Source organism: Actinia tenebrosa, unplaced genomic scaffold (genome assembly GCF_029948245.1).
Source record: "Actinia tenebrosa isolate PJP-AT-01 unplaced genomic scaffold, QUT_ActTen_1.0 PGA_scaffold0__85_contigs__length_37466705, whole genome shotgun sequence".
Taxonomy (NCBI): Eukaryota; Metazoa; Cnidaria; class Anthozoa; order Actiniaria; family Actiniidae; genus Actinia; species Actinia tenebrosa.
Window position 1 is genome coordinate 27,707,221 of NW_028292569.1, and position 23,846 is coordinate 27,731,066.

Consider the following 23,846-nt stretch of genomic DNA (forward strand, 5'->3'; position numbering starts at 1 on the left):
TGTTAAATATTGGAGCAAGTTGCGTGTTCTTCCTGAAATTCTATAATTAAATCTTTTGGAGATACTGTATCAGATTTGTAAGCAATTGAAACCGAAGAAAATAATAATCACTAAGGCTCAGATCAAACGTCGAACTTCACATGAGCCGAACCTAAATTAAACAATAGATAACAAGGCGGTCTCCTTTGATGCTATTAGGTTTGGCTCTTGTGAAGCAGATACAACCTAGAACTAGTACTGAACGGCTAATTCACTTTCCCTTCCCACCGGCTCTAAGTAGTCCAACAAAACACCTTTAAAAAGATCCCTACTGATATTTTTACTTTGTGATACTTTTGTAGATGAAGGGACATATGATGTTGTGCGCTATGCTAGTAATGACCATCCTCTCTGTCACCATCCCACAAAGCGAGGCCAACCCATCCATGTGTCTATGGGATTGTTCTGAACAAACCAGTTTTTGTCAAAGATTTTGTAGAGGCGGGAATTGCAATGTTTGCGCTTCACTCAACTCTGCATGCAGGAGTGGATGCCGAAAGAAATAAAACGGATTAAAAGTCTTCTTAAATGTACCAAAATCAACCTTTAAACGCCCAATAACACCACAGAACTTCAGAGCCTAAGTAAGCATAGATATATTGGAAATAACTGTATCAGTGGAAACGGTTGACTGTTTAGTTCTTTCTGTTGTAGTTAAAAGTAATACCAAATTGTGTGAGTTTATGTTTGTCATTGTCAGGAATATCTGATAATTAATGCTAAATAAAGCTAACAATAAACTCAGTTTTGCTGCTGTTTTCGCTCCTTAAATTTCACACCTTTTCCAGCGATTTTCAAGCAGCAGATTGCCTGCATTAGCTACATAATTGTTTGGTAGCTGATGTGTGACGTTATAGCTGCCATCTTGGATGACTGTAACGAAACTTTTGGTCTTGGGTCTTTTGTCATGTTCAAGCAAAAAGTCGGACATGTCGGGATGCATGCCCATTAGTCATCATTGGGTTATTCATTGAGGGAGATGCTAGATTATGGCTAGATGGGAGGGGCATTGTTAAAAAACAATTTTTGGGTGCATGTTACCACTCTTGGAAGTTGATCCTTTCATGTGTAAATATTTTAACACATTCGTCATAAAAGAGCAATTCTCAAGGAAATGTCATGTGATCTGAAATGGACAATTAATTGCGTACAAAGGTCTATTGGCACTTTCAGAAAGCTGTATTACTGAGAGAAAAAAAGTTCTCTAATTGTTTTATTATACATAAAAAGAATGTTCTAGTTCTTATTGTAGTTTACCTACTTACAATAAATTATGTTTGCAAAGCCAGGTGGGTGGACAGCATAAGCATTGACCTTTCCTGAGATAGAAAACATGGTGCATTGTGGTCTACCTTGGGTACAAACATCTTTTGTTCAGACCAGAATAAACATTGTTTGTCAAACTCAAGAAAGGGCTATGGTGGTCTGTTTGCTCATAAACCATAGCTCTCCACCAAACAGAATGTGCATAAAACGTTGATTATATAACTGTCATGAAGCATTTTTAAGTTCTTTTCTATCTTGCGGAACAGTTCTCTTCATTCATTTCTCTAGGTGCTTCATTTGCCACAATCCATCATTTAGATAATGTATATTCTCCACACCAATGCCTTTATTCACTGATGAACTAATAATCAAATAACAGCATAATGAAAAATAAGACAAAAATATGATAGAAAATATAATAATGTAAAGAGACGGGACAGAAAATATACTATCTTTCTAATGCTGAATGTACAGCTAACTTACATCTCATCTGTAGACATCTTGAGTACTCCTATAGCTAAAGCATGCTGTTTGCCCTCAGCCATTATCGCCTTATTGAATGTCAAGAAAAATTTTTTTTAATGTGGTTTTCAAAGATGCTACTATTTGTTTTGTGCATCTAAAACTAAGAGGGGGTGTAGCGAATCCCTCATCCCCCCTGAATCCTACTTGGCTCAGTCTAACTTTCAAAGTAACACAGTCGATAATTAAATCAGGGTGGGAAAGTCTTCTTTAATGATTATTAGAATTAATCTTTGAATAAGGATACAACCACAGCATCTTTTGGTTGTTGTACCATCTTGGCACCAGGTGATGTCAAGCCAGGACACATAATATTAGCTCCACTAAGAATAAATCTGATAGCTCCACGATCAACTTGTTCATGGGGTAACATACATGGATCTAAAATACAATAACCTTAGTTAATCTAGTTGTCATAGCTCAGAAATAAATGGGCAAAAAGTAAGCTGATACTCTGGTAGAAAAAAGAATCAAGGTTCATCAGAATGGAAGCCATCACCGTGGTTGACCAACTGTTCACCATTAGTGGTCGATCATAGTCAATCATAGGCAATTTTGGCCAATCAAACTCAGGCTTTTCAAACACACTTCTCATCCATTTTAAAATCTTAAATGATCAACCCTCTGCTGATAGAATGGCGTACCCTAAGTGAACAACTATGAGGAGACCAATAAAGGACCAATGGACCCTTGATGTTAAATTAAGATGTTTAATGCGAATGTTTTTTAAAAGTTCATAATACAAAGTCGTATACATTTCTTTAGTACGTACATTGATGTAACAGTCTTAGACTTGGATAATAAGTGCCATCTCTTTGTCTAAAGAACAGTAATTCTTGGTTGACTGAAAGAATCTCTATGTGATCATGACTGATGAGAGAAAATCAGGGGGAAAAGATTAATTTCAAATTGATAATTTTTGAAATCCAAAATGAGTGATGTAAACAATCTAAACTGTCAGCAAATGGTCAGTAAATGTTTGGTAAGTTGTTAATTTTTGAGAGAGAGGGAGAGAGAGATAAGGAAGGATAAAGAGAAAAGAGAGGGAGAGATTGAGGGTTGAAGGGTCCAAGGAAGTGAAAGGAAGCAAGGAAGGGATGGTTGGAGGCAAGGAAAGAAGAAAGTGATGGGAAAGAAGGAAAGGGAGGGAGGGAGGGAGGGAGGGAGGGATGGAGAGTAGGAGTAAGCAAGTAAAAAATAACTTAAAGTTCTTAACTTTGAAATAATTAAAATAAATAAAAAACACCTGACCTACCATTTAACAACAACCATAGGATCTTTTTTGGGAAAGATTTGATTAATATAATCTGCTATTGGTGGGAACTGTTCAACTATTTTGTTTTTGATTCCTCTTTGGACTGAGGATTTCACTTGGGTAACACCAGAAACATTCTCTTTGTGTTGAAATCTGGAAGAAAAATAAAAGACACTCTCACACTTGTTCTTGCTAGTTATTTGGTATGTCAGTAATATGTGCATGAGAACAATAGCCTTGTGAGCTTTAGCACCCCAAGGGCGGCGGAAGGTAAAAATCTTTGGGGGGGGCACTGCAAAAATCTTTGGGGGGCACTGAAGATTATATTTAACGCTATGTGATAATGACAATGTTTTGTTTGATTGCAGACGCATGCGCCGTAAAACAATGACTAAGAACCAATATTTTGGGGGGGCCAAGCCCCCCCAAAAAATTTGGTGGGGGGCATGTGCCCCCCTGGTTCCTCTGCCTCTGCATTCATCTAAGGGCAGAATCTTAGCGCTCCTCATAAGAAGCAGATCCACTGAAGGCTTCTTAGTGTATAGGGAAGGGGTGGGTAGGGATATATATCTATCAGCCAAAGGTAGGTTAAATTTTAATTAACCAATCATTCCTCATGCCATCCAATCTTCATTCTAATAACCAACCAATAATATTTTTAACAAAGTAGAAAGCCATATGACTTCTTCTTATCATCAATGTTTGAAAAATCGCTGAACAGAAACACGGCTAACCTCGATATTTTCTTGGTAGGTTCAAAACCACTATTAAGACACATAGATAAATAATCCTATAACATTATGATAAAAAAGAATCACTTACTTCTTAAACATTGTAGTTGTAGTAGCTTCTATACATGGGATAAATGATTAAATTGTATCGAATTCGATATATATTAAACCTTAGTGATTTTTATTTGAGTTTTTCCCCTCTGAGGTCAGCGGTTGCTCAAGGAGTACTTGAGACCGCGGTTCTTGTGTTCAGCGCTACAATACCACAGGGAACCCAGTGATACAAGATTGTCAAAGGTTCCAAGATGGCGTCGTCCGTACGAAGTAATCCAGCACCGAAGTTTGTCCAAGGAGAGACAGTTTTATGCTACGAACCGGACCTTACTAAATCCAGAGTTCTATACGAAGCAAAAGTGGGTCATTTCTTTAAATCAAAATTTTTTGTGCGGCGAAGAAAAGACCTAATTTGAGCTAGAGAAATATAATTTTTTGCAGGTTCTTGAAGTCGACCTTACTAAAGACGAGAAAGGAAAGAAGGTTCCTGAATATTTCATTCACTTTAATGGCTGGAATAAAAGGTACTCCAAGTTTGTTTGTTCTGAATTGAAAGTATTTGATGGTTTTGTTAAGTTATTTTATCTTTGCTTGGCATTTACAAGTTATATTTTCATTCTATTTATTACCAAATAAATGTCATAAAAGCATTTAGTGTTTGAGTACATTATCTTATCTGTGTTCGAGTGTTAAAGCTTTATTTATCACTAAGCATATTTATTATTATGTTACTTGATAGCTGGGACAGATGGGTTATTGAAGATCAAGTGCTTAAAAACTCAGAAGCCAACAAAGCATTAAAAGCCAAACTGCATGAACAAGCATGCAAGTGAGTACTTGCTTTCATTTCTTTGACATTATGTTCGGTTATTGTGTCGTTGGGAGGGGGGATCATTTCTAAAATCCATGGAAGTGGGTGTATAGAAAGGGAGAGTCCATTTTATATGAGGAGGAGAGGAGGGGGGGAAATATGTGGGTGGGGGGAAATATGTGGGTGGGGGGAAATATGTGGGTGGGGGGAAATATGTGGGTGGGGGGATACCGAAATTTTTGGGGGGACTCTAAAATTTTGTCATGCATACAAGGAGGGCTCTCAATTTGAATTCACCATATTCATGGGTTGTTTGTGGGGCTTCAAAAATAAATTTAAGTCCTAAGGAGGGGCCTGTGAAAAAATATGGTTTTTGAGGATAAATCTTTCCCCTCCCCTCCCTTGGCATATTAAATGAACTTTCCCTAAACTGCTCCCATAATTCAGTCCCAGTGAGCAACCAGCACAAAGGAACAAAAAATACCACTTATGCAATGAGTGTATGTGTGAATTGATTTATTTCAAAAATATTTAATGGTAAAGTTTAATTTTTAATATTTTTATGTAGCACAGTAACCTCCAGGCTTACTTTCAGCTCAGTATGTATAAGGCTGTTAGGTAAAATTAATACATACTTTGATTAATGAGTCTTGCTTTTCTTCAGGAGCAAGAAGAAGCGAAAACAACAACGAGCAAGCACAAGTTCAGAAGATAACATTCAAAGCACCAGCAATAATTTCAATGCAGAAATATCATCTTATGAGGTAAAAAACAAGTTCTGGATTTCCCATTTTGATTGTTGTTTCTTTTCTTTGTCTCAGCACCAGATCAATTTTTAATTCTCTTCAACCATTTTATTACAGAATCTTATTATTGTGGGTGCCAAATGATATTCTCTATAAAATTTAGTGTCAACAAAGGGGGTAACTACTGTGCTTAATGGTAAAAATAAATGATCATATATGGTATATCTTTTGTAGGCAGAAAATACTGATCAACCAAAAGTAGAAATTGAAATACCAAGTCAGCTCAAGCTAAGGCTGGAAGATGACTGTTACTTTATCAAAAGAAAAAAGAAGGTTAGTGAGAACTAATGAGAATTAACTACTGGAAGTAGATTTATTGGATTGATGGTAGTGTACTGAAAATTAATTTGTTAATGAATTTTGTTTCTTTTAGCGTGTATACCAACATTAGATTCAGTTATCTGAGTTTACTTTAGGCTGGCATGATTCAAGTAACATTAATTTTTTTTTCACCAACCAAAAATAATTTTAATTTATTGGCAATTTTGGTCACTTTTTAGTTGATTCAGTTGCCCAGAACGCCATGTGTGGAAGACATCTTGGAGGAATATTATCAATATTATTTAAAAACAAACTCTGAAAGCAGGTATTTAATGACAGTGAAGACATCTCTATAAACAGTTGTTATTTGTTGGTAATGGTAATGTTACTAAAACTTAATGCCTGGAAGATAACACCAGTACTATTACTTGTTATTGCAGTGCTCATCTTGTGAAAGAGCTAATGGATGGTCTCAAAATATACTTTAATTTCACTCTACCTACGCTTCTTCTATACAACTTTGAGCGAGAACAGTTCAGACAAATCATGCAGCTAGGTCCAGGAGAGAGTGCCAGTAATGACAGTCAACCCAGCAGTGAACAAAATGGCTCTGCTCTAGAAGAAAAGTGTGGTGTTGTGAGTTCCACTACTGAGAACGCAAAAACTGTTGATGAACCAACAAACTCACCAAGAGAGAAAGAGAGTAAGTGTTCCAGATATAAAAACAACAGCAATATCAACAGCTGTAGGGCATCAGTAACACAAATGACAATATCAGCTCAGTATTGGGTCATGGATAATGAACAATTTTTTTCAACTTTGGCCCACCTGCTTCTTGATATTTGCAGATTTATATTTTCTGCACTTTTGATTTTAAGATCTTTTGATAAAGATAAATATAAAAAAAGAATCCTATGACCAAATTCATGTATTTGAGTAACAAAATTTCCTTGCAACATGATTCCAACTCATGCTTTTGTTGTCCCTTTAGAGAGAATCTTAAGACGAAGAGCTCTAAGAAGCAATGCAGCACACAGTGACCAACAAACCAGCCCAGCAAGTCAGTCAGGTTCTGATAACAAAAACCAGAATGATACCCTAGATCAAACAAATCCATCAAATGTAACTAATAATGAGGAATCTCAGTCATCCATGGTATCGTCAACTTCATCACCCTTACATGTAGATAATTCAGTTAGCAGGCTGTCAACAAAGAGGGTGAGTTACAGTACTGATCTTATATTCACAGTTATAGACGTACACTGTAGGATACAAAATTGATGGATGCCAGACCTAACAAGCTAAATTCTGATTTGATCTGTGAGTTAACTGTGCAGCCCATGACTTTGAATTAGTGCAGCCCAGAGAATGTTTTGTGATAAAGTTTGAAGGTTTACAAACTGCAAGCAAAGGGGTACACAGTGTGACAACTTCTGGTGTACTTGGGAGCTTTACAAAAGTACTGTTATAGCTTGTTTGAAACCACATAGATAATGACATCATCTACAGGTTGTACATGATTGTATTCCAACATTATTGTTGATCATCTATTTTTTATTAATTTTTTCACTTTCAACCATCTGATAACTATCCAACAGAAAGCAAAAGAAGTAGAAGAGACTGAGCCATCAAATAAACAACCTTCTTCTGGCTTGTCATCTTCACTACCTTTGACTGTTGCACTTCTTTCTGCTTCTTGTAAAGTACTGCCATCAAAATTATATGGCCCAGAACACCTGCTAAGGCTTTTTGGTAAGTTGAGTATTAAAACTGGGATGTGCTTATTACCTTTCCAAGAGCCTATCTTACAAGGTGGGATGGGTGCATGGCAAGCCTCCCCCTCCATTCCACCTCCCCCCTCCATTCCACCTCCCCCCTCCAAGGTATCAATTTGAAATCAATAGAAGAAGCTACGATGTATATTACATATATATATTATATTACTGTATGTAGTATTATTACGGGCTCTCTGGATAATAGCCACCCCTCTCCCATTGAAATCATCCTGGATCTGGATTTTTTAAATACTTTATGTATTATTTTTGATATTGATCAGTGCCGTTGTTTTTTTTTAGTGAAATTTCCAGGATTATTAGTTAAAACTAATATGCCAGAAGTAAACTTGAGTGCTTTATTGGATCATATTGACTTGTTTCTGAAGTAAGTACATCAAAGACATTATTTTATAATCATACTTTCATTGTTAATGTTTTACTGACTCATTTTCTGTGTCAATCAATTATTTATTAGCGTGGTATAAAATTGCCCTTTAGAGATAGAGAAGTAGATAATAAATTAATGTTGGGGGTTGCAGATTTGTTGCACGACATTTATTTTGTTAATACCCCGGCATGTCCTTTTTTCATGTTTGCTTAATTTTTTTTCTGAAAGGAGAGGTAGCAGTATTCTTTCAGAGTTGAAGTACTTCTCGAAAACAATTTTTGGGGGAGGGGTGGGGGGTAAGCAACACCCTCAATTTATTACCTAATGATCCATCTCTTATTTCAGAGCCAGAGGCCCATGTTTAAGATAAAAACCAGGGTAACCTTTGTGACTTTTCTATTTGAATATTTCTTGCAGGTATTTAGTAGAGAGGTCACCTGTACTTTTCCAGGATGATGTTTACCAGTCTTTCTTGTAGTGTTAAAGCCTGTAATCTAATAGAGAGGGATGAAAACTGCAGTAGTTTGTAAATAAGCTTGTTTTCTTGAGTTTTGTACTGCTACGTACTGTAGTCTGAAGCAAAACTTTTGTTGTCATTAAACAAACAGAAATAAAGTAGAAGTTGCCAATAGATAATGCCAAGATGGAGGAAGAAACAAAATGAATATTCCTTTCCTTTTTGGGGTACTTGCATTTTTCAAACAAATTTCAGTTTAGGACTGGCATTTTTTGGGGAGGAATTTACTGTCCAGATGGGATGATCTTTTACTACAAAGCTCACCCATCTATGGCGATACATCAAAAATTTGTCTTGCTACCACACCCTAATTCGTCCACTAACACGCCTACTTTTGTCACTGTCTTGGAACAAGCACATTGCCAGAAAGGTATTCACTGTAATACATGTAACAAAAGTAGGCGTGACAGAAGACAAATCAGGGTGTGGTAGCAAGACAAATTTTCGACATCGTCACAGTTCGATGAGATACGTAGTATTCGTAAGTGAAAAAAGGCAACCTATTTTTCTGTCATCAAGTATCTAAAAGAACGATTAGAGATCATATCAAGGTAGAAGCCATGCACTACTGCAATTCTGGCACTTTCAGAATTCTGTTAAATCACAGGATTCACTTTACTTGTGCCGAACTAGGTCTATCACAATATATTACAAAAATGCTTAGGACCCCTAGAGTTTAACCAGAGATGCCTTGCTAAGATTAAAGAATTTTAGTGTAATCCCTAAATATCAAACAAGCTTGGTCTTATAGTGTAAATTTTATTAAAAAAAGGCTTTTACCATCACACATCTTGATGGTCTCACACAACGTAGTATCATTTCCACTCAAATACTTATATGGCACAATAAGAAGCCATTTTTAATAGCATATACATCAAACTTGTTATCATTTGAACTTAGAATTAAATTACATGTTATACACAAAGAAAGTATAATGATACATAATATACATAATTATTTTACACTAACTAGGGGTTAGAGACCTTACATTCATTGTTTTTTCCCTGAGATAACAAGCAAAATGCATTGTGGCCAAGCTTGGGACACTTACAAACGACTTTTCTTCATACATTTTGTTTAAAGGGAAGCATGAGTGGTGTAGCGGTGTGAGCGCTCGCCTCTCATCAATGCGACCCGAGTTTGAGTCCTGCCAGGTTCGGTGTTGTATATGAGTAGAGTTGTTTGTTGGTTCTCTCCTGTGCTTCGAGGGTTTTCCGGGTTCTCCGGTTTTCCTCCCTCCGCAAAAATCAACTCCTAAATTCCAATTCGATCATGGAATGAGGGCCACAGGTTTGTTAGCCACTGGCTATTAAGTGCTACCCTCGTGAAAAAAGGACGATTTTTTTTTAATTTATTTATTTTTTATTGAACTCAGAAAATATCTAATCAAGTGAGCTTGGCAGATAAAATATGCTCAATAGACCCAGAAAGCCCAAGCTAATATTATTAAATGGTATACACCACTAGACAGTTAAGTTGGCTTAGTATAAGTCGTGAGATAAATCTGTTCTTCTGGCTCCTAATGTAGCAAATGTGAATGGGAAAGTCTAAAACCCTAAAATTGGAATCCAGAATCCAAAACAGAATCCAGAATCAATAGTGGTACAAAAATCTAGAAATTCTAGGATCACCAAAAATGAATATTTTACATACATAATAATTATCCAATCAAAAATCTTCCCTTTCATATGTCCTGTGCAGTCTGAGCAGCTCATGTTTAACTTTCAGGTTGGAGTAGTTTAGATGATCGGTAAAGGTATTTGCAACATGATATTTATATAAATACTATTCAATTGGTAGCAATACTATATGAAATTGTATAGATATTAGATTTTATCATATAATTATCCATAAAATACCTATATTGTTTCTCCTTTTCGAATAACATGTTATTCTCACATGTGAAAATATTATTATAAATGTTATTTTCAGTGAAAATATCGTTACCATGTGTAGTTAAGCTATTAGTTTATAAATAAAACCTTTTTATAATAATAAAAAGTTTGTTAAGTTGATTTTATGGATAATTATATAATAAACAGAATATTACATGGGCGCTTGGAGATATGAAATGCATCTTCGAGCGTTGAAAAGATCTCTCACGAGTGAGCTACAACACTCGAAGAAAAAGTTTGTATCTCCGCGCGCCCATGTAATATCCTGTATACATCTAGGTGTAAGCCAGAATTATTATGAGTACTTTGCTCTGGCTTCAACAAAGTTTTTCTTAGCAAAGCATTCTTCATGATATATTTTGTTATGATCTTCAATCCAACGACCAGTGAATCCTTCTTCTGAGTTAGGTGCAATAACATCACAGCAGCTGCTACACCTTGGACCAGCAAACTGGCGATAGCATTCTTCATGATATTTTTTGTTATCATAGATTCCCCATTCCCCTGACAAGCCTTTTGATGGATGTGCTATTAATGCAAAACAGCAATGCTCACATTTTGGTCCCTTACTCTTCATGTAGCATTCGGAATGGTATGCCTGCCAGACAAGAAAATAAAACCAATTAGAATAAAAAAAGTCTAATATAGAAGAGAGAGGCAATGAATGGGAATAGAATAGAAAATCAAAATATGATGGAGTAGTCTCAAAGTACAAAATAGAGTAGAATAGAATTGATTTGAAAATGATAGTACGGAAATAGAAATGGAAAACCTTTCAATCTTATGGCGTTACACATGGGAATTTGTTTTTAATTATTAGAAAAGTTTTTAATTCTAGCAAAAATGCCTTGCTTATATCCCTTTTCCAACAATACCTCTATTAACTTTCCACCATGACCATAGCTAAACACACTACACACATATGCAGAGTCTATATATACCTACTTGCAAGAAGGTTGTCATACCAGAATAGAACATTTTAAATTTAGTAAATTAGTGATTTAGTAAATTTGCCGATTAGGAATAAATTATCATTGACGTCAGACTTGAATTCATCAGTAAGAAAAAGATAATTTTGGACGACATGATGTAACTGGCATAAAGATGAAGATGTAATTTCAAAGTTAACACGAAAATGAATAAATCAAAAACAAGATTAGTATTTGTTTTTGTATGTTTCTGCTCGTGTAGACTAACATTGTGGCTGTCATGCAGTAGATAAATAGGTTGACATGATAACAATGCTAAAAGAATTTACTTTAGACTGGGAAAACTAACGCAACTAAAACTACGAATTCTAGCGCTGCCTGGCGTTTCTGAAATGTTAGTAGTTAGTCTGAGGTCAGTGATAATTTATTCCTAATCGGTAAATTTACTATTCACTAATTCACTAATTTGCAAATGTTCTATTATTGTATGACAACCTTCTTGCAAGTAGGTCAACTTATTTTTAGATTCATTACGCAATTTTTAAAAAGGTGTGGGGTATTGTATTGTCCAGAGAAATACTACACTCTTATGATTAAAAAATATATATATTAGAAATATTCTCATTTCAAGTATCTATTTTTCAAAGATAACTAGAACAATTGATCTAAACCTAAAAGGGCCAGATTACAATTCTTCTGATTAATATTTAACAATAACCAGTAACAAGTTGAGCACGAATCAAGAGATGCATTTTCCACCATATTTCAGTGTTAAAGTTTATTCACGATAGAATAACAGAATGTTATTTCTATATCGTTCAGTAATAAGTTTTTTGAAAATTTTTACATACCTTTGTGCCCTGCCAAATCATTTTCCCAGAGAATCCCTCCTCGGGATCTGGTTTAATTGGATCAAAACAAGACGAGCACCTTTCTTCTGTGTCGACCGGAAATCTTTCCTCAACGTTCTTTAACAAAGCTTCCTTTTCTTGACTTATATAAAGAGGTGGATTAGAGATTGGAGAAGAAGCACACTCACTATACGGTGGAGGTGGTTCGTTGGGAGGGACACAGCTGGGTCCTGAAGCTGGACTTTTTCCGTACATTTTACACAGTCTTTCACGAGCATGGTCGACGTTATTGTGGCATTCAGTTAAAACTTTGTCTGCTTGTTCCTTTGGGAAACCAAAATTTAATACCAAATCATTTAAAGCGCTTTCTCTGGCTTTCAAATCAGCTTCACTCTGCTTCTTTCCCGACGCCATTTTAAATTTCCACATTATTATGTTGCATAATCCATGCTGTGCGATCCCGTTTGATCCCGCTACTGAATCCCTAATCCCGCGACTGCGTCCAAGTTCATAGTACCACAGGAAACCCGTCTGCTAAAGGAAAACTACTGCGTTGCCTGGCTACCTAAATTTTGTACTTTATTACAAGACAGTAAGAAGCAAAATAAAAACATATGAAACTCACTCAAATAAGTCGAGAAATTTATTTACTTCACATGGCTTTTGTCCCAAGCTCGTACTCAGAGCCCGCGTTCTTGGCCAGCACCGAAAAGATTGCTTTTTTACAAACATTTTAAACACTAAATGTCCTTTTCAAAACATTTAAATTAAGAATAAAAGAAATTCGTAGTTTCTTCTTTCGATCCTCGTTTCTGCATCGATGAAGCAGCGACGGTCATTTTATACTGAAGAGATAAAAAAACTCCCCTTGCTTGTGCTATGTTGAGTTATACAAGCACGCGGGAAATCGCGTGAGTCAGAGAGAAGTGCTAGGAGAAGCCGTAGGCGTGTGCTTCTCGGCACTTCTCGAGGGCTCACGCAATTTCCCAAGTACTTGTGTAACTCAACATAGCACAAGCAAGGGGAGTTTTCTATCTCTTTTATAAAATAACTAAGATATAACTAAAGTTTAACTGAAAAGAAATAATATAAAAACATCGCTTGCGTTAATGACGTCATTTCCTCACGATCTATGTTGAGTTATATAAAACGCTAATTGACCAATCAGAGCGCGCGTTATATCTTGGTTATTTTATACTAACAAAAACATAAATGCTTGTGCCTACGTCATCATTATCCTTACGGGATCCCTGTGGTTTTACGAAAACAAAAAGAACCTTCACACAAGATTCAGTTGTTCCACCAAGACAGACCGGCTCGCAGTCATGAGTATTATTCCATCTCTTGGCTTTATAGGGGCTGGTAAAGCAGCACAGGTCATAGCTAAAGGATTTTTATCAGCCGGAGTCATAAAAGCCAGTGAAATCATCGCCAGTGCACCTCATGAAAACGGACTTGAAGAATTCCGCAAACTAGGCTGCCATACTACTTCAGACAACAAAAAAGTCATTAAGGACTCAACGAACATCATTCTCGCTGTAAAAGCCAAAGTATTCCCTACGCTTTTCAATGAAATCTCTCCTTCAGTCACAAGAGATCACCTTGTATCTTCCATCGCTGCTGGAGTAACGTTGGATTATATGCAAAAAACCCTTCCTGGAAGAACTCGATTAGTAAGAATGATGTTGAATACCCCCATACAGTTTTGTGAAGGAGTCACGGCCGTGACCTTTGGGAAATTCGCCCGTGAAGAAGATGTAACACTCATTCACCAGCTAATGTCGTCTGTTGGTTATTGTCTTGAAGTAGAAGAAGATAGCATGGATGTAATGACGGCACTAATGGGAGGTGGACCGGCTTATTTTTACCTTGCTATCGAAGCTCTAGCAGACGGTGGTGTTTTAGCTGGACTAAATAGATCTCAGGCTATGAAACTCGCTGCTAAAACTGCAGCAGGAGCAGCTAAAATGGCTTTAGAGAGTGGAAAACATCCTGGTGAACTTAAAGACGACGTATGTTCGGCTGGAGGGTCGACTATCGTTGGTATAGACGTTTTGGAAGAACGTGGCTTTAGAAGTGCTCTCATAAAAGCAGTCAATGCTGCTAGCGAAAGAGCAAAACACATGGGACGCACGTCTATCAAAGGATATGTTCCTAAATAAAACCGAGACTTTTTTTGCACCAGATGGGTATATAGTTATATTTTAAGATTATATGACTAACTCAAAAAATCAAGGTTTAAAACTCACTACACGTGGTCGATCTGGCTAATGACACGTGGCATTCAATGTTTTGATTTTTTCGCGTTACTCTACCCGCTAATTTTCACTTTAACCTTAAGTTTCACATGAAAATTATACGTTTTATTAGCGAAACACTACTTCATTAGAAAAGTTGGCGATTTCATCATCCTATTTTAATGAATGCAAAAAAAGTCATTAATCGTAATTTATTCGAGAAAACCACAGGAAGCCCAAGCACGGTACTCTACTTCATGCCGATTTTTTTTTTGATGTGTGTGGATTTGTATTAATTTATTGTAGAATATTCTAAAGTAATTTTTGTATTATTCAGCTTGTTAATATTTGTTTGTGTGTTCTTGTTCCTATTTTGTGCCGCTATTTGTAATTTGAAGCTCATCTGACGAGCTTTAGCTTCTATCCTTATGTCCTAATGTTTGATTACCCCCACCCATTCCCTGTTGTTTTTGATGACCTATCAATCAATTAAATGACAATATATCCATCCATATTATGATTTTTATTCAAATTTAGCAGTATTTAGTGGTATTTATATTGCACACTTATAGTGTTTGTACTCTACTAGAGTGCAAACAATAATTAATCCGCGAAACACTAATTACTAAATAGTACAAAATAGTGCTAATTAAACAATAGAAAACAATGGAATTTGCATGAAATTGTGCTATTTAGTATTACTAAAGTTTCACGGATATATTGTTTGCACTCTAGTCTACTAAAGTAGTTTTCAAAAACCTGAGAAACAATTAAAAAGTTTAAAAAATCTAGCATATTTAGCAGTTATAAATTTTACTCCACTTAAATATTGTTTATAAATATGTAGCTACTGCTATAGCATCAAGCCTAAACTATCTATGAAATAGAACAAGATTCAATTAGGCACTCTAACCATTGCATTATTATAGAGCCTGCCATATTCACACAAAAGTTACTACAACCTATACATATCATAATAATATTTTGACATGAATTTCAAGGTCATATATCCGCTTTACTTAAAACATGCAGACTTTTTGTTTTGCATAAGTTAAATCTTTTAGGATTTAAATTATTATTTACACTATACATTTAGTACCTATAAAATCTAATGATGATTAAATATCATATTCATTTGAGGATTAAAATTGTATAAAAATTATACCAAAAAGTTTTGGTTTGTTTCATACATGATCCTTTCTTGCAAACTTCCCATATGTGTCATCAGTGCTTATTGAAAACTTTGAATTATATCAGTAAATTAAAGTTAAATTTATAATCAAGAAGTTAAACAATAATTCTTGATTACAAACGGAGATGGAATCAATCCTCTTCATCTTTTTTAAATGCCAGTAGTTTCTGTGTTCCTTCATATGCCATAAATAATGCACCATTTGCAGGGAAACATCTTATAATGGTTGGTCCCAAGCCTTTGTACAGTGCTCTAATACCTTTATTAGATTAATATAAAACAACAATGTATCATTAAATACAGAAGAGGGAGGGGGTACTGTAGAGACAAAGGAAATTAGCCATTCTGAGGTTGAGAAAAAAATGGGTAGGGTTGGCAGTGAATGCAGTGCATTTTGGGGAAGAAACTGATGCCATCTTGGAAATATGTCCCATAAAACAGACCCACAATGCATGGGCTATAGCTTCCCACATTTGCTAATACTGGCTTACCATTTTTAGTCTTAGTGTATGCATATGCATACTGGTACATGTCTTTTATATTTCATTCAAATCTAAGCCCACCCACTTCCTAGAGTACTCTGCAGTCTTCGACATAGACATGCCATCCCATTACATGGAGAATAGAGGCAAGTTTAGAATAGAACATCTATATAGTGCGTTTTTAAATAAATTACCTTCAGTCCTATATATATACCGTAAAGTTTCCACAAAGCCAGGTGCCTTTTCTTTGCCTGAACTTAAGATCTAATTGAAGAAAAAGAATAAAATCATAATCTTTCATCATAAAAAACCATAAGATCTTTTTTTAATAATTTGGTGCTTAGTAATTGGGAAGGCATAGCCATATCACATTCGCCTCCAAGGGTGGATCCAGGGTAGTTTACGTGATTTCCGTAAACTACTCAATTTTTTTCAAAGCTACACATTTCTTTCTAAATAATGTCAAAATATGTGTATTACATTATTCTAGAAACTTCTAGAAACAACTCACTTGGTTGTTTTTCAGTTAATTATTAAGGAAAAGTCAAACAAAAATGAGTAATCTCGTCATTTCTGCCGATTTATTACCGATTCCCGCAAAAATTTTCGGGTTTCGGATATCTCCGTCGGTACGCATCGGAATGCTATCGGAAAACGATCGGAAAAAAGCCTTTGTCAAATAGAACCTCAGGGGGTGAGCGTGCGTAGTTGTAGAGCTAGGCCGGTGTGATGATCGTAAACTACTCAAAGAATTCTCTGATTGGCTGGAAACACATTGATTGTTTTGGAAACCACTCAAACCCTTTTCTGATTGGCTATCTACTTTGCAAACTACCTCATAAACTACCAGCAAAACTATAAAAAGCTAGACCTACCCCTGTTGGGTCTCTTTCGTTCTTATGATTAGAGTCATAGACTTGCTGTAGTTTGAACGAAGGAATATTCTACAATGCGTGGCGACCCGATTTGCAGGAGGGAGGACTGTTCTCCTTTCGACATTGGCTTGAATTTTAAAGAAATTGGCTCTTCATCACCACAAGATAAGCTGGGGTTCATTGAGAGTGTGTGGAAACCAGGTGAGATTTTTGATTTCCCACTGTCAATAGAAAATAGAAAGCCTCGTAAGTTTGTCTTTGAATGGCTTAGAAGATATCCCTGGCTTGCATACTCTAAATATCTCGATGGAGCATTTTGTTTTCCCTGCGTTTTGTTTGGAGTAGAATCTGGTAGAAATGCTCATAAATTAGACAAGTTGTTGAAGTCCCCACTCACATGTTGGACTTCAGCGGCTTCGAGACTTACGAAACACGCCAGCGGTAAATGTGAGATGCACAATTTTGCTGTAATTGCCATGGATAACTTTTTGAAAACAATGAGGCAGCAAGCGGTCCCAGTAGATCAGCAGTTGAATAATATTATTCAACAGCAAATCGATAGAAATAGGACGGTCCTTAAGTCTTTGTTTGAAACGATAATTTTCTGTGGGCGAAACAACATAGCTCTCCGGGGTCAACGCAATGATGACCCAACAAATGCTAGTCTATCAGGAAACTTTCAGGCTCTGCTAGAATTTCGAGTGCAGAGTGGTGATCAAATACTGCAGAATCACCTGGAAACTGCACCCAGAAATGCAACTTACATTTCTAAAACCATCCAGAATCAGATGATAGAAACAGTAGGTTCTTACATTTTAACTAGTTTGTCAAAGGAAATCAGAGATAGTAAGTTTTTCTCTGTTATGGCAGATGAAGCTGCAGACATTTCTAACAAAGAAAATCTTTCTTTAGTGATAAGATTTCTTGATTCAAGAAATATAATTAGAGAAGAATTTATTGGGTTTTCTCTTTGTGATGAGGGAACAACTGGAGCTGCCATCAAAGATAAAATACTTATAGCAGTAGCAGAATTAGGACTTTCTATGGACGACTGCAGAGGCCAGTGTTATGATGGGGCAGGCAATATGGCAGGTTGCTTGAATGGAGTTTCAACACTTATAAGAAATGAATTTGACAAAGCAATTTATGTTCACTGTATGAACCACAGGCTGAATTTGTGTGTTGCTGACACATGCCAACAACCACTTGTTAGAAACATGATGGATACTGTTAAAAGAATTTCTGATTTTTTTAACAATTCACCAAAGAGACAGCAGTATTTGGTCATGAAGGTTAAAGAGATAATGCCTCAAGCTAACCATGCTGTTCTGATAAATGTATGCCGAACAAGATGGATGGAAAGAATAGAAGGAATGGACAGAGTTGTAGAACTTCTTCGTCCTGTTGTTGCTACGCTTGAAGACATATCAATGAACAACAATGATCTTGGAACTGGGGACTGGAATCGACCTAGTAGAAATGATGCACAGACCTTACTGAATGCAATAACTTTTTCATTTATTGTTGCTATTGTTATTGTTAGACACATGTTAGATTTAACACGACCTCTCACTGTCAAATTACAAAAGAAAGCAATGGATCTTCTCAAGGCAAAGGATGAACTTGCACTTTTAAAGTCAGTCTTAACAGAGATGAGAACTGACATTGATGCCAGAGGCACAATGCACTCTACCAGGAAGCTGTCACTTTAGCAGGTCAAGTTTCAGTTCAACCAACCATGCCTAGAGTAGCTCAGAGACAAGTTCACAGAGCCAATGCTGCAGCCCTGAAACCCTGAAGAATATTATAGGACAAATTTAACTGTAGTTTTTCTAGACCATATAGTCCAACAACTGAACAACAGATTTCAAGATGATGTGTTTGTTTGCTACAGAGCACTTTCAGTTATTCCATCAATTATGCTGGCCACTGGTATTGTTTGGAAGGATAATGTATTAGCCTTTTGTGAACATTATAGGCAGGATATACCTAATTATGCAGGTTTACAAGCAGAACTTATTCTGTGGGAGAGAATGTGGATGAGGAAAGATGATCTAGGAGAGGAAATCCCTGATAGTTTAGAAGGGACACTTGAGCACATTGACAATGTTGCTTATGCTAATATATATACCATACTTCAAATCCTTATAACTATCCCTATGTCATCTGCTTCTTGTGAAAGGTCCATTTCAACCCTCCGTAATCTTAAGAACTACTTAAGAAATACTATGGCTCAAGACAGAATGAATGGACTGGCACTGATGCATTCCCACAGAGACATGGACTTAGATCTTGAGGAAATAATAGATTTATTTGCTACTTTAAATCCTAGACGAATGAGAATGGAGAATATCTTACAGTAATATTTTATATAATATTTTTTGGACCACCACTCCAGTGTTCTTAGAGTACTTGTGAGTTATGTTCCATCTGGATTAATAATTATCTGATTTTTAATCCTTAAACTGATGGGGAACAGTACAGGAACAAGGTGGAATTTTTAAAAACTTATTCTTTTCTGAAATCTATAATATTGTTCACTGGGTTTTAATTAAGCTTGAATGGTCTTTACATATTCTCAACTGAACTCAGCAATGAATTCATCTATAGTGGAACACCTCAATCTAAATAAGGTAATGTATTCATTTTGCATAATTTGCTAGTACATGTAAATTCTAGTACACTGATATTGTGACTGTATGTTCTCTATCTTTTATAAAGTATTCAATTTGCTGCCATGCCACTTTTCCTTTAATAGCATATATTTTGCATTGTACTTTTACATACTAATACTTTTGATGTCATTTTTTTCACATGATGTCCTTTGATGTGCTAGATTCTTCAACTGAGATAAATCTGTACAAGGATCTTGACTGCAGACAGCATGCTATGGTAGATGTATCCTTTTAGGCAGTTTATAACTAATAGGGGTATGGTGGGTTGGGTATAAATTCAGAGTAAACTACTCATGTCCAAACCCTGGATCCACCCCTGGCCTCTTAACTCTGGGTCTTCAGTTAGATTCATAGACTAATTACATCACATGAGAGTAGAGTTTGTTAGGTTAATTGATTCCTCAATTTGAGATTTTTGCTCCTAGTTTCTCCAGTTGTCCCCCCTCTGCAAAACCTAACAAGACAAAATTCAATTGCTTTTTGATCTATTAGCTGTGGCCTCTCTTTGATCTGTCCTGAGGTTGTTTCAGGGTTCAATAAAATTTGGTGGTTTCAAATATTGCAATAAAGTCATTATTGTAAGATATTATGTTACAATTTGAGCTAACCTGAATTCTAGATTTAACAACGTCGGCAGGAAATACAGCAGTCCACAAACATACTCCTGCAAATCCTCCAGCGAGAATCATTTTGAATGGGTTGGTTACTGTGAATGGGAAAATAAGAGGGAAATCAATCAAAACTTGGCATTATGTTTGCTTTAAACTACTGTAAATATCAGGAAAATACTAGTTAGCTAGCTTACCCATATCATTAACATCGCCACCAACAGGGGTCATCATATAGCGACTAAATTCATAACCACCAAAAAAGAAGAAATAACCAGGGACTTCTCTAGCCCAGGTACTTGTCATACCACGGAACAAACCAAGAAAGCCATCTTGCTTAACAATCTGCATTGTCACTTGGATAACGCCACTGAGGAAGTTAGTAAGCAATGATCATCAAACTTAACATCATTTTAAAAACTATTGCATGTTTATGCTTCTACATAATGATTTTAACTTCTGCACATCAAACTTGCAGCAGTCACAAGAATCTGAAGCGTTACAAGTAACGTAATGACAACAAATCATTATAATATTAGCAGAAGGACTTACCCTCATTGGGAAGGGGGTTCACACATGCATCCAATGACTCCCCTCCTGGATGTCACAACTCACATGCATCTTGACCCCCCTTCCTGAATAACCAGGGGCTATGGAGAAGGGTGGCTTGCCATCTTCCCTCACATTTTTGAAGTTTCCCCTCAAAACCATAGCATCTTGAAAGGTAGCCGTGCCTTTGCATCAAAGCGAGACAAACAGTAAGCTTGCAATGATAGAGACATAGCGAATAATTGTCCAAGGTGTTGAAAAAAGGTGTCTATCATTGCAAGCTCACGGTTCGTCTCACTTCGATGCAAAGGTACGGCTACCTTTCAAGATGGCGCAGGGAACTGTGAAATGGACTATTCCTGAATTTGCAGTGTGGTAGGGCATTATATCCCCCTGAACTATGCTCTGCAGTCCCCGATAAATATAACATAATACCTGTTTTTGTCTTATACTGAAAACGCATTGATTGCTTCGCGTCCACACTAGCGTTTTCATAACTTTTTTGACCGTATTACAGCCTTGGGCAAAGCTGCTCATCATATGATAAAACATGGCTTTGCAACTGAAGCCTTGCTTTCTTTCTCTTGTTAAACATCACGTTAATTACACACGCGTGCTTAATCAATGATTAATTGGAGTGTTAAATTATTAATACCTTTTTGGACCGGTTTTCCCCGCCATCATATTCATTTGGTGTTGACCCTGAAGGCGACACTTGACCAGTTCAGTGGGACAAAGAGCAAACGACATAAAAAACGCGGCTCCGCTACCAGCACATGCTCTATGAAAAACAGTCAAATCTTTCTCAGTCTTAGCACCCGTTAGTTTTCGAATAGCCATCACACACTGACCATAAAAGAGAAAGAGGAAAGAGTTCTCGGCTATATTCGCTGCTAACGAAGGCACTGTTCCTGCGTAAAGACCTTTAAAATGTTCTTGCTTGAATGTCTTAACTCCACAATCCAAAGCGTTCTTGAATAAATGAGGAAAAGTCTGCATTTTGACTTTGATAGTATCGAATGGTTGACCAACAAGAACGCATGCGGTTCCTCCCATTGCACCAGCAGTAAAATCCTTGATCATGCGTTTAACTCCACTAAACTCCATTTTAACTGCAGAGGTATCTGTCATTATGGTTATTGAATCGCGTGGGTAATAATAACTTCACCTAAATATGTGTACAATTCCAACGTAAAGACACGAGTGAAGGTGAACAATGAAATCTGGAATTCGAAAAGATCTATATCGATCAGCGCCTGATTTTTGAAATAAAAAGAATAGTGCTATAAATAAAAGGATATAAATTATGTCTTTTTCGCTAATCACTTTTTTAAACGTCTATTCTTCGCAAAGGCAAGAAATATACTTGGGATCGAAATGCGACACAAAAAAATTTACCGCTTTCTGAGGAACCGCTCCGGACACAGGAACCCCACTTTTACCATTTAAAGTTAAATAAAATGCTCGAATATTTAACAACATTCGAAATCATATGATTGAACATTTAAAAAGTCGAAATCTTGCATTTCTTATTGTGGGGCACCATATGATTATATGTAATCAAGTTCTTTATGCAAAATGAAAAAATATATGACTTCGTATGCGCTTGGGGTTCCTGTGTATATAGTCACAAAGAATCCAAGATGGAGGCGAACGGTCCACAACTTGCGCGACAATATGTTATGGATAAAAAGAGGTATAACTCATAAATACAAGCGAAAGTTCTTTCGAATACTAGGGATTAGGATTTTGTCTTGGACTGAAATTAAGTTTCCTTGTAATTACTGATGAAATATCGCTTATTTTAACTTAGGAAACAAGATGCCAGTCAGCAGAAATGCCAAAAGTGTCTACAGATGGGTCACTGGACTTATGAATGCAATAACAAACGAAAATACGTCCACAGACAGTCGAGAACAGCAGTAATGAATAAAAAAAGGAAAGCTTTGATGTCTGCTCTAGAGGGAGGCAATAATGCAGTGAGGTAATGTAAAAATATATATATATTGAACAAGCAGTTAGCTATAGAAACCAATTATTCAGTATTTAAAATAGGGCTCCATGTCATTTATTATTAAGCCTTGGTCCTCCTTATCCCTTTTGATGTAATTATTCATCATATCTAAATATTTATTACCTTTTCTTTCACTTTTACTTTAGTACCGGGATTGAAAAGAAGAAAGGAAAGAAAAAGGAGAAAAGGTCTGTAGTAAAATAAGAGTTTCATGTCTCATATGCAGATCTGAACAAAGGTTTTTTAATATTAGCATTTTAATTTCCATCGACACCTATATCATAAATGAATCCTGCTATTTTGACAGCAAAAAAGATGCAGAAGAAAGTGACTCTGATGAGGACCAATCAGACAAATCATCCACGGACAGCAGCAATGATGATAGCAGCACAGACAGTGACAGTGATAGTAGCTCCACAGACAGCGAAAGCTCAAGCAGTTCTAGTGATAGCGACAGTAGTGAAGCATCATCGTCATCATCTTTTTCCTCATCTAGTTCTGAATCAGATCATGGCAGATCAAAGCATAGAAGAAGAAAAAGACTTAAAAGATAGTTATAAGTTAAATTGTATTCTTGCAAATTCAGGGCTAGATTTTACTGCTTACTTTGGTAGCTAGTAACCATGACTAACTACTGTGGTCTACGATACAAATGGATTTGTTGTAAAGAACTATAATGCAAAGCTTATTTTTTAATACAGAGATGAACCCTTTGCTAAGACAATTTATAAGGACATCAAAAAGTATTGAACTGAAAATCTTTCAATCCCAGAGACAGAAAACCATTTTCATTTTGCTCTAGTTATTGTTAAGGATGCAAATGATTTGTTGTCATTATGATGGCAGTTGTATGGCTCTTAACCATACATAAATCCTATCCATTTTATTCCGTTCTCTCCCTAAAGTTGTGTGAATATTTTATTTTATTTTTTATGTTATATGTTGTATTTTATTCTTTGATTACAAAGTGCATTCTGATATTGTGTGAATCTGTGAAATGGGGAAAAGGCATTGTTTCTTCAGCACATACACCCCCCCTCCCCCAATAAAAGTCCAGTAGTTGGTGATGTAACTTCACAATACAGCAATTATATTTTTGGAAGAGATCTTTCCA

The 23,846-nt window shown here is 36.2% G+C and overlaps 6 protein-coding genes and 1 pseudogene across 6 annotated transcripts; 4 read left to right on the forward strand and 3 right to left on the reverse strand.

Annotated features, from left to right (window-relative positions):
- Positions 1-1,236: 1,236 nt before the first annotated feature.
- LOC116305776 (malignant T-cell-amplified sequence 1) lies at positions 1,237-4,019 on the reverse strand. Its single transcript, XM_031715751.2, has 6 exons — positions 3,905-4,019; positions 3,083-3,235; positions 2,600-2,697; positions 2,075-2,208; positions 1,789-1,856; positions 1,237-1,666 (listed from the first exon to the last, which is right to left on the reverse strand). Exons 1-6 carry the CDS (start codon positions 3,913-3,915, stop codon positions 1,582-1,584), a joined length of 549 nt encoding a protein of 182 aa, XP_031571611.1. The 5' UTR covers positions 3,916-4,019; the 3' UTR covers positions 1,237-1,581.
- LOC116305775 (MSL complex subunit 3) lies at positions 4,015-8,550 on the forward strand. Its single transcript, XM_031715750.1, has 11 exons — positions 4,015-4,226; positions 4,309-4,391; positions 4,607-4,696; positions 5,343-5,442; positions 5,659-5,757; positions 5,985-6,070; positions 6,186-6,448; positions 6,737-6,963; positions 7,344-7,497; positions 7,821-7,905; positions 8,326-8,550. Exons 1-11 carry the CDS (start codon positions 4,119-4,121, stop codon positions 8,384-8,386), a joined length of 1,356 nt encoding a protein of 451 aa, XP_031571610.1. The 5' UTR covers positions 4,015-4,118; the 3' UTR covers positions 8,387-8,550.
- A 614-nt stretch (positions 8,551-9,164) lies between these two features.
- Positions 9,165-12,578, reverse strand: LOC116305772 (uncharacterized). The gene is made up of 2 exons (XM_031715748.2): positions 12,101-12,578; positions 9,165-10,918 (listed from the first exon to the last, which is right to left on the reverse strand). Exons 1-2 carry the CDS (start codon positions 12,527-12,529, stop codon positions 10,616-10,618), a joined length of 732 nt encoding a protein of 243 aa, XP_031571608.1. The 5' UTR covers positions 12,530-12,578; the 3' UTR covers positions 9,165-10,615.
- A 772-nt stretch (positions 12,579-13,350) lies between these two features.
- On the forward strand, positions 13,351-14,845 carry LOC116305779 (pyrroline-5-carboxylate reductase 1, mitochondrial pseudogene; annotated as a pseudogene).
- A 3-nt stretch (positions 14,846-14,848) lies between these two features.
- LOC116305781 (mitochondrial ornithine transporter 1) lies at positions 14,849-22,125 on the reverse strand. The gene is made up of 5 exons (XM_031715753.2): positions 21,374-22,125; positions 20,367-20,539; positions 20,170-20,267; positions 16,206-16,275; positions 14,849-15,788 (listed from the first exon to the last, which is right to left on the reverse strand). Exons 1-5 carry the CDS (start codon positions 21,847-21,849, stop codon positions 15,661-15,663), a joined length of 945 nt encoding a protein of 314 aa, XP_031571613.1. The 5' UTR covers positions 21,850-22,125; the 3' UTR covers positions 14,849-15,660.
- On the forward strand, positions 16,903-18,598 carry LOC148914005 (52 kDa repressor of the inhibitor of the protein kinase-like). Its single transcript, XM_089025948.1, has 2 exons — positions 16,903-17,087; positions 17,757-18,598. The coding sequence occupies exons 1-2, from the start codon at positions 16,961-16,963 to the stop codon at positions 18,596-18,598; spliced, it is 969 nt and encodes a 322-aa protein (XP_088882074.1). The 5' UTR covers positions 16,903-16,960.
- Positions 22,126-22,355: 230 nt separating the features above from the next.
- On the forward strand, positions 22,356-23,710 carry LOC116305771 (uncharacterized). Its single transcript, XM_031715747.2, has 4 exons — positions 22,356-22,414; positions 22,532-22,702; positions 22,879-22,920; positions 23,040-23,710. The coding sequence occupies exons 1-4, from the start codon at positions 22,362-22,364 to the stop codon at positions 23,284-23,286; spliced, it is 513 nt and encodes a 170-aa protein (XP_031571607.1). The 5' UTR covers positions 22,356-22,361; the 3' UTR covers positions 23,287-23,710.
- Positions 23,711-23,846: the final 136 nt, after the last annotated feature.

Coding starts and splice junctions, on each gene's coding strand:
- LOC116305776 (XM_031715751.2), bottom strand. Junction 2,209..2,599: donor TCTAAGACTGTTACATCAAT/GTACGTACTAAA, acceptor ATTGTATTTTAG/ATCCATGTATGTTACCCCAT. Junction 1,857..2,074: donor AACCAAAAGATGCTGTGGTT/GTATCCTTATTC, acceptor ACATTCAATAAG/GCGATAATGGCTGAGGGCAA.
- LOC116305775 (XM_031715750.1), top strand. CDS start 4,119: ATGGCGTCGTCCGTACGAAGTAATCCAGCACCGAAGTTTGTCCAAGGA. Junction 4,227..4,308: donor GAGTTCTATACGAAGCAAAA/GTGGGTCATTTC, acceptor AATTTTTTGCAG/GTTCTTGAAGTCGACCTTAC. Junction 5,758..5,984: donor TTATCAAAAGAAAAAAGAAG/GTTAGTGAGAAC, acceptor GTCACTTTTTAG/TTGATTCAGTTGCCCAGAAC.
- LOC116305772 (XM_031715748.2), bottom strand. CDS start 12,529: ATGTGGAAATTTAAAATGGCGTCGGGAAAGAAGCAGAGTGAAGCTGAT. Junction 10,919..12,100: donor TGATTTGGCAGGGCACAAAG/GTATGTAAAAAT, acceptor CTTGTCTGGCAG/GCATACCATTCCGAATGCTA.
- LOC148914005 (XM_089025948.1), top strand. CDS start 16,961: ATGCGTGGCGACCCGATTTGCAGGAGGGAGGACTGTTCTCCTTTCGAC. Junction 17,088..17,756: donor TGAGAGTGTGTGGAAACCAG/GTGAGATTTTTG, acceptor CTGTTATGGCAG/ATGAAGCTGCAGACATTTCT.
- LOC116305781 (XM_031715753.2), bottom strand. CDS start 21,849: ATGACAGATACCTCTGCAGTTAAAATGGAGTTTAGTGGAGTTAAACGC. Junction 20,268..20,366: donor TGGCGATGTTAATGATATGG/GTAAGCTAGCTA, acceptor TCCCATTCACAG/TAACCAACCCATTCAAAATG. Junction 15,789..16,205: donor GTATATATATAGGACTGAAG/GTAATTTATTTA, acceptor AATCTAATAAAG/GTATTAGAGCACTGTACAAA.
- LOC116305771 (XM_031715747.2), top strand. CDS start 22,362: ATGGAGGCGAACGGTCCACAACTTGCGCGACAATATGTTATGGATAAA. Junction 22,415..22,531: donor TATGTTATGGATAAAAAGAG/GTATAACTCATA, acceptor ATTTTAACTTAG/GAAACAAGATGCCAGTCAGC. Junction 22,921..23,039: donor GGAAAGAAAAAGGAGAAAAG/GTCTGTAGTAAA, acceptor CTATTTTGACAG/CAAAAAAGATGCAGAAGAAA.